The sequence below is a fragment of the Cajanus cajan genome, chromosome 9 (assembly GCF_000230855.2).
Source record: "Cajanus cajan strain Asha chromosome 9, NIPB_CcT2T_4, whole genome shotgun sequence".
Taxonomy (NCBI): Eukaryota; Viridiplantae; Streptophyta; class Magnoliopsida; order Fabales; family Fabaceae; genus Cajanus; species Cajanus cajan.
The window spans coordinates 36,042,041-36,051,064 of NC_138525.1; the positions used below are offsets into that span (position 1 = coordinate 36,042,041).

Consider the following 9,024-nt stretch of genomic DNA (forward strand, 5'->3'; position numbering starts at 1 on the left):
GGATTAATTGTAATTTTTATGTCCTTAGGACTCAACAAAAAAATGGAGTTGTAGAGAGGAAAAATATATCACTAATATAACTAGTTAGAGCAATGCTTAATGAAAATAATTTACCTAAATATTTTTGGGTTGATGCAATAAACATTGCATGTTATGTTCTAAATAAAATCTTGATTAAACCCCTTTCAAAGAAAACACCCTATGAGCTTTACAAGGATAAGAAGCCTAACATATCTCATTTTAAAGTGTTTGGCTATAAATGTTTTATTCTAGATAATGGCAAAAAAAATTCTTGAAAAGTTTGATGCTATGGCTGATGAAGGTGTCTTTATTGGATATTCTACAACTAGTAAGGTTGATAGAGTCTTTAATAAAAGAACTTTAGTTGTAGAAGAGTCTATACATGTTAAATTTGATAAAACTAACACTCCCAACAAGGGAAATTTGATATATGATGAAGATGAAACAGGAAATGAAAGCATACTTCAAGAAAAGAAAAATCTGGAATAACAACAACAAACACCAATTATTGGAACTCCTTTACCCGAAGAATGGAAGAAACCAAAAGACCTATCTCTTGACAACTTCCTAGGAGATATAAATAAGGGAGTATCTACTAGAATTTCTCTTAATCTTTTTATGTGATGATGTGGCATTTTTTCTCAAATTGAACCATCTTGTGTTGAACATGCTTTAAATGATGAATTTTGGATTATGGTAATGCATGATGAATTAAATTAATTTAAGAGAAATAATGTATGAGACTTAGCTCCTTCCAATAAAAATATGAATTTCATAGGAACTAAATGGGTGTTTATAAATAAACTAAATGAGGATGGTGTTATAGTTAAAAATAAAGCTAGGTTGGTAGCCAAAGGCTATAATCAACAAAAAGGCATAGACTTTGGTGAAACTTATGTTCTTGTTGCAATGCTTGAAGTTGTTAGACTACTACTTGCATTTGCATGTGTATATGATTTTAAATTGTATCAAATGGATGTGAAAAATGCTTTTTTAAATGGCTTTATAGATGAAGAAGTGTATGTTTCTGTTAAATCAGACGAAGCAATTCCCATCAAGGTTTTGAATGAGACAAATATAATACATGTTGTTATTTCTAACAAATGTGTTAGTGTTTCAGAAAAACATAAGTACAGGCAAGATGAAGAATAGAGCATGTGCCACTTCCTACACCAGAACCAAGATAAAGGGTAAAAGCTTCAAGCATCAGATGGAAAGATCAAATGAAGCCAAGTCTAGCACAAGAAGGAGAATATCAAGCTTCAGACGATACAGGCCATAGACAAAAGCTTTAAGCATCAAATGGAAGACTCAACGAAGCCAAGGCAAAGCATGCCACGAAAATCAGACAAAGCAAGTCAAATGATAGATAGAGTAACACATAAGCGCTAGACCAAGATAAATCAAATATTAGACGAAGATGAGTCAAGACAAATCTCAGCCTAAGGATCACACCAAAAGTAAACAAAGCTGAATAATAGAGGAAATTAAGCATCAAAAAATGATAAATGAAACAAGACATGAGCGCAAGATGATAATAAATAAAGTATTAGATGAAGATGGGTCAAGGCAAAGCACAACATGAAGATCAAAAGAAACAAAATCAAATGATAGATGGAATATGAAAGGTGCGCCATACGATAATGAATCAAATATCATACAAAGGTGTGTCAAGGACAACCTAGAGCGCAATATAAGAAATAAGATGAAGGATTGGTCAAAGATCAGAAGAAAGTCCACTGAATTTCAAACGAAGGACAGCATAGACTGATAAAGTATTCGAGACGGAAACAAAGTCTATCCATTCACAATGTTGACTAGACCAAAGGAAGTCAAAAGCATTAATGACAAATGCTTAAACGAAGATCAAGACTTGAGATGCACATGGACTATCAAACGCAGACGAAGATAGCCATACAAGTATTTGAAGAATCAAATCTCAAGGGAAAACTCAGGCATCGTCTACGATTATACGAAAGCTCTCAACATGATCGCGTGAGTAAAGGAAGAGAAGAAGAAGAAGAAAAGCACACCGAAAGTAAGAGCATGCATGTGTCAGAAAAAGTACATTACTTTTTTAGATAAGGACAACGCTCTACAGCTATGCGACTAGAAAAAGGACAAACAGTTCCTAGGTCTCAACTAAAGTCAGACACTGCTGCTAACAAAACATAGAAGACTTCACGCAATGTCTATAAACAAGAAGCAACATTTAATGCAAGATCTTGTGCATTAAATGAAAGATCAAACTAGTCATGAACGACTACATTCTGCTTCACGGACATTTGCAATGGGCAAATTTTACAAGACTATATAAATGTCATAACTTCAAACCTGGAAAGGTTAGCAAAGAGTGATATCAAGCCCACGAAGCAATGAAACTAGAGACAGAGCTTATAGAGTCAAGTGTACAATTTTTGTATTTATCTCTGTAGACTAAGGAGTTCTAAGTGTAACTTAGGAACATGCACCTTAGTGAGTGTAGAAAATACTTGTATCCTCTTTGTGAGAGTAAACCAAACACCCAAACCAAATCATTTATCTATCATTTGTAAAGCCTGAAGAGGCTAGGGAAAGAATACTTGTAAAAGCCAGGAGAGGCTTGTCAATGAATACTCACTGCGATCTAGAAGTGGCTGAATAAATAATACTAGCACTAATGAGTGAAGTTAGCTAGCCAAAAGTGGTCGAAAATCCTCACTGAGAGGTTGAAGAGGCTGAACAAAGAATAATAGTACTAATAGCTAACTAGGAGTGGTTGATAATACTTGGGACAAGGAGTGGTCGAGATACTCACTGAGAGCTTGAAGAGGCTTAATAAAGAATACTAGAGCTAATGAGTGAAGTTAGCCAACCAGGAGTAGTTGAGAAATACATGGGACCAGGAGTGGTTGAGAATACTCACTAAGAGCCTGAAGAGGGTAAACAAAGAATACTAGTGCTATTAACCAACCAGGAGTGGTTGAGAATACTCGCAACCAGGAGTGGTCGAGAATACTCACTTTGAGCCTGAAGAGGCTGATTAAAGAATATTAGAGCTAATGAGTGAAGTTAGCCAACTAGGAGTGGTTGAGAATACTCAGGACTAGGAGTGGTTGAAAATACTCACTGTGAGCCTGAAGAGGCTAAAAAATAACACTAAACTTCATTGAATATGTAGTGGAACCCTTCAATTGAAGGAGATTGGACGTAGCTCAGTTTGAGTGAACCAATACAAAAATCTTTGCACTACTTTTCTATGTTCCAAACGCAATTTCTTTTGGTTGATTTATCACACTGAAAACTTTGTCCAATGCTTATTGTTTATTATAAATATCTTCAGATGAAAACCACACTTGTTTAATTTATTATCTTAAAGAATAGTTTTTGGTTAATAAGCATTTTCCTGTGTAGACGATAAACTCTCAAACGCAAAAATCTTTTGTTAAACCAATGCTGCATAATTTCTATTAAGCATTCAAATTAATATTTTTACTGGACGAAAAAGAGCTTCCTTGTGAAAACGTTTTTAAAATTCCTTTGTTCACACACATACATATTCAACCCCCCTTCTATGTGTTTTCATCTAACTTTAGTTTCACAACCTCCTGGTTTTGTTGATTTTAAATTGCCCAATCATGTGTACAAGCTTAAGAAAGCTTTGTGTGGACTTAAGCAAGCCCCTAGGCAATGGTATGAAAGGCTAAGTAAGTTTCTCTTGACTCATAACTTTCAAAGAGGCAATGTTGACAAAACTCTTTTCATAAAAAGAGCCTTTAATGGTATTTTGTTGGTTCAAGTGTATGTTGATGATATTATCTATGATCAACTAACCCCTCTCTACGTGAAGAATTTGTTTCAAACATGGAGGGTGAGTTTGATATGTCAATTATGGGAGAACTCAGTTTTTCTTAGGATTGCAAGTCAAACAAATGAAGAAAGGAACATTCTTATGTCAAACTAAATATAGCAAGGAGTTGTTAAAGAAATTCAAAATGGAGAATTGTAAGATATCAAATTTACCTATCTCTACTAATTGCTACTTAGATAATGATGATACAGGAAAAGAAGTTGAAGACACAAAGTATAGAGGAATTATCAGATCTCTTTTACATCTCATAGCATGTAGGCCAGATATCATGTTTAGCATTTGTGTATGTGCAAGATATCAATCTACTCCTAAGGAATCAAACATGAAGGTTGTGAAGAAAATTCTAAAATACCTCAAGGGAACTCTCAATGTCGGATTATGGTATCCTAAAGGCACAACCCCTTCCTTGATTGGATTTTCTAACTCTAATTTTGTAGGTTGCAAATTAGACAAGAAAAGCACAAGTAGAACATTTCATGTATTTGGAGAATGCCTTGTATCTTGGCATAGAAAGAAACAAACATATGTAGCACTTTCTATACCAGAAGCTAAATACATAGTGGCTGGAAGTTGTTATGCTCAATCAATTTGGCTCAAGCATCAACTTCAAGACTTTGGTTTAAAGCTTGATCAAATTCCACTCAAGTGTGACAACACTAGTGCAATCAACATTACAAGAAATCCCATCTAACACTCAAGAACAAAACACATTGAAGTTTGTCATTATTTAATATGAGATCATGTAGAGAAAGGAGATTGTGATATTCAATTTATAGATTCAGAGAATCAATTAGCTGATATTTTCACGAAGCTCTTACCAAAGTAAAGATTTTACATGCTAAGAACCAATCTTGGCATCATTAGTGAGTCAAATCTTACCTAAGTTACATATCCCAATACTTATATCTGTTAGAGTATATTTATACATGAAACAATTGTTTGATAAAAGTATACAACCATGATACATGTTCATTCACTCATAAGAAATCACATTTAACACTTTGTTTTTAGATTACACACTTAATCTTATTGTGTTAATCAATTAGCTATCGAGATAATCGATTACCATTGCTGGTATGTGGAAATCCTTATGCATTTTCACTAAGTTATTCGATTACCAATCTACATAATCGATTACCTCTACACTTATTGATGGAAATGGTAAGGAGGAGTGATGAATGTTCTTCTCCTTAGCTCTCCTTATGCACGGATCTTCTTCAAGGAGATGGAAACCACAAAGATGAACACTATATGGAGGAGATTCTCGGATAGGAAGAAGGCTTAAGCCTTGGATGGAAGCATCCAAGCTTAAGGTGCAAGGGAAAGCTCACTTCAAAGAGGAGGAAATCCTAGAAGGGTTCCTAAGGTGAAGCTTTCTCTCATGGTGACTCTTGAACGAAATTTGGCTGAATAAGCTCTCAAATTTCATTATTCTCAAAAGTGAATACAAAGAGTGGAAGAATCACTTAAGTAGGGTTCCAAGTGTGCAACTTTGGGCGCCTAAATCCAAGGCTACATGTGGCGCCCAAAATTTGAATTCAAACTTGAAATTTGAATTCAAATTTTGGCTCCCATGTGCTAGTCCGAAAATTTAGGTGCCTAGATGCATTTAGGTTTGATTTGAGAGTTATTTAGGGTTAATTTGAGTGGCACATGTTCAGCCACCCATGGTGCTAAACATGTGACTCAAATGTAACTTAAATGACTTCCAAATTAAACCTAGTTTAACCTATTTTACCTATTTAAGTAATTCTTGTATATTCCTAATCTAATGACCTAAATACAATGGTCAAACAAATACAATGGAAAGGAAAAATTACAAGAATGAAAATGAGCCCAATATTGGGTACCAAAAGCCCAAAGGCCCATGAAGCCCAAAACTAGGCCCAACAAGCCTAAAACCTAAAATGCTACTCTATGTGGTCCAAAATACAAGACCAAAATATATGATACCTATACTAACATGATGTATACAAAACATATGAAAATAGCTATAACAAAATATGGCCCATGAAAAGTTCAACTTGGGCCTTCCCAGGCCCATCAGGCCCATTGGGCCCTGACTGGCCCAAACCTTCATGTCTAGCCAACTCCTCTTGGCTCCTTCAATATGTCACCTCTTGCCTTCCTAGGCAGGATTCCATCACTTATGAAGCAAATTTGGTGCACACATACTAAATTAATTAATTAACATATCTAGTAATCAATTACCTACGTTAGTAATGGTTTAATAACCTCTTTTATTCATACTTAACCCACTCTAAAACCCAAGAGACTCATTTTTTCTCATTATCTATCTCTTAATCTTTGAAAACCTAAGAGACAACCCTATCCTCTCCTCTCCTCAAAAACCTATTTCATCAAAACCCATCAATGGCTAAAACCAGAAGAGGCAAGTGTATTGAACACCAAGAAAACCGAGACTAGCCAACACCCTTAATGGCTACTCAAGGTTAGACTTCCTCAAGAAGGAAACGGGCTGAATCTCTGGTGGAAGAAGTTGAAGAGTGTTGAGATTCATGGAATAATGAAGCAACTCAGACTTGGAGTATGAGAGTTTTGATGATAACAAAGGAGTTGAAGCTGACCAAGGACACAAATCAGTTAAAAAAGGAAGATATGAATATCATGATGTGTAATAGGAATAGCTTATAAGTTCTTATGAGTTGTATTGTTTTGATTAGCTTGTTTTGCATGTGTATGCTTTGTCCATGAGTAAATTTTAATATAATTTGACTAAGAGTGAGTATGATGATGATTTAAAATACTTGGAAAGATTTTTTGAAGTATAAAATTGAGTTTTTGAAAACTAACTCAAAATAATCGATTATCATTAAGTAAATCAATTATTCCAGCAACAGGTGAAAAGAGCCTTGCTGTAATAATCGATTATCTATGAAATAATCGATTATTCCAGGAAGAACTCTCTAGAATAATCGATTATCCTGCAAAATAATTGATTATTCTATTCTTGAGTGGTTTCCAGAAATCATGAAAAAAATAATCGATTATCCTTTAAAATAATCAATTATCTGGTTCTGAAATTTTTATAAATAGCTTTCACACTTTGAAACTTCAGAACAGAGAACGAATTGAGAATCAAAAAGAGAAAAACCATATTGTGAAGTCTTTATGACCTTCTTGGAGTATTTTTTTTTGTGAAACCAAGAAGTAAAACATTTTGGAATGCTTTGAAAGAGATCATCATCATCATTACATTCTTGGGAGAGAAAGATTAAGATTTGCTTTTGGAATTCACAGTCTAATTTGTTCAGCTTCCAGGTGAATTAGTTCCTTTAATTCTTTGTGAAAAGTGTAAGGGAAATCTTGAGTAGGTATCTCAAGTGGTAAGGAGTTCTTATAGTGGGTTTCTACAAGAAGTGCTTTCTTGGGGGCAAGAAAGTGGTTAACTTGAATGTAGGAGTATATGCATGTGTTGTATGCTTGTAAAACTTCTTCATTGAGATAGTGGGAAAAATATTGATCAGGTTATGATTGAGGACTGGATGTCGGTCACATGTGGAGTGGCTGAACCAGGATAAAAGACTTGTGCATTCTTCTCTCTTACTCTTATCTTTTACATTGAGTAAAATCTTGGTTGAGTGTTAAAATGGATAATCTTGATTAATATGTTTGTATGCACAACATTGGCTTAAACTGAATCAAAGTGTTGCATATTAAGAATTCTTAACATTGAACTTTATCAAGATTAATCAAGAAATAATATAAGACTCATTCCCATTAGCAAGTCTTTCAAGGAACTTCTTTGAGAATTCATATTAGAAAAGTTTTAGTAGAAATAAAGATCCTTAGAACTCTGAAAAAAATTTAAGTGTCGTAGAATCCAATTAACACACCCCCTGATGGAATCATGCTTTGGAGTGCAAGAGGTGACATACTCAAAGATCCAAGAGGAGTTGGCTAGACATGAAGGTTTGGGCCAGTCAGGGCCCATCGGGCCCATTGGGCCTGGGAAGGCCCAAGTTGAACTTTTCATGGGCCATATTTTGTATAGCTAATTTCATATGTTTTGTATACATCATGTTAGTATAGGTATCATATATTTTGGTCTTGTATTTTGGACCACATAGAGTAGCATTTTAGGTTTTAGGCTTGTTGGGCCTAGTTTTGGGCTTCATGGGCCTTTGGGCTTTTGGTACCCAATATTGGGCTCATTTTCATTCTTGTAATTTTTCCTTTCCATTTTATTTGTTGGACCATTGTATTTGGGTCATTAGAGTAGGATTTAAGGAGGAATATTAGTTTAAGAGGATTAGGCAAAATTAGGTTTAATTTAGCATGCATTTAAGTTGCATTTTGAGTCACATGGATTATGCCACCTTAGCTGAACATGTGTGACTTAAATTCAACCCTAAATGCACACTAAATCAAAGCCAAATGCACCAAGCACCCATGGGACCGGTCATACACATGTGTGACAAGTTTTGAATTCAAATTCAAATTTGAATTCAAAACTTGGCGCCAACATGGTGGCCACTCATGTGGCGCCAAGTGTCCACCTAATTTTCGGAAGCTATATGTTCCCTCCTTCACCTTATTGTACTCACTTTGAATGATTAATGAAATTTGTGAGCCATAGTGCCGAGTTTCCCTCTCAAAGTCTCCTTGAGTTCAACTTCAAAAACCTTAGGAATTCCCCTAGAATCCTTCTCTTTGAAGTGTGCTCTCCATTGATGCTTGAGCTTGGATGCTTCCATCCAAGTCTAGACCTCATTCCACTCGTGTTCCTTCATCATTTTAGAGTTCTCCATCTTCGGATTCAAGCTCCTTGAAGAAGATCCAAGCCTAGGTGAAGAATAGGAGAAGAACAACATTCACTCCTCCTATCTTCTCCATCACCCCCTCTCTCAGATTGAGCCATTCTTTTCTAACAAAGAGTTTGTTCATCCCTGGTTCACAAGGAATATCCAAGAAGAAGTCTTCAATGAATCCTTTGCTTGCAAAGATATTGTTCCTCCGAAGGTACTCTATCTTAAATGGTTAGGTAACCAAGGTTTTACATTTCAGCCACTTTTGAAAACCCAAGGTGTAGAGACATTTGTTTTTCTTAGTGGATTCTACTATCCTAATTTGGTTAGAGTCTTATATGCAAATTTAGGAAAGAATTTAATTTTTGAAGTGAAAAGAATTAC

The 9,024-nt window shown here is 35.1% G+C and overlaps 1 protein-coding gene across 1 annotated transcript; it reads left to right on the forward strand.

Annotated features, from left to right (window-relative positions):
* Positions 1 to 3,995: 3,995 nt before the first annotated feature.
* Positions 3,996 to 4,562, forward strand: LOC145952094 (secreted RxLR effector protein 161-like). Its single transcript, XM_083064319.1, has one exon. The coding sequence runs from the start codon at positions 3,996 to 3,998 to the stop codon at positions 4,560 to 4,562; it is 567 nt and encodes a 188-aa protein (XP_082920445.1).
* The last annotated feature ends 4,462 nt before the right edge of the window (positions 4,563 to 9,024 follow it).

Excerpts from the sequence above, each read along its gene's own strand:
- LOC145952094 (XM_083064319.1), top strand. The coding sequence starts at position 3,996 with ATGGAGAATTGTAAGATATCAAATTTACCTATCTCTACTAATTGCTAC.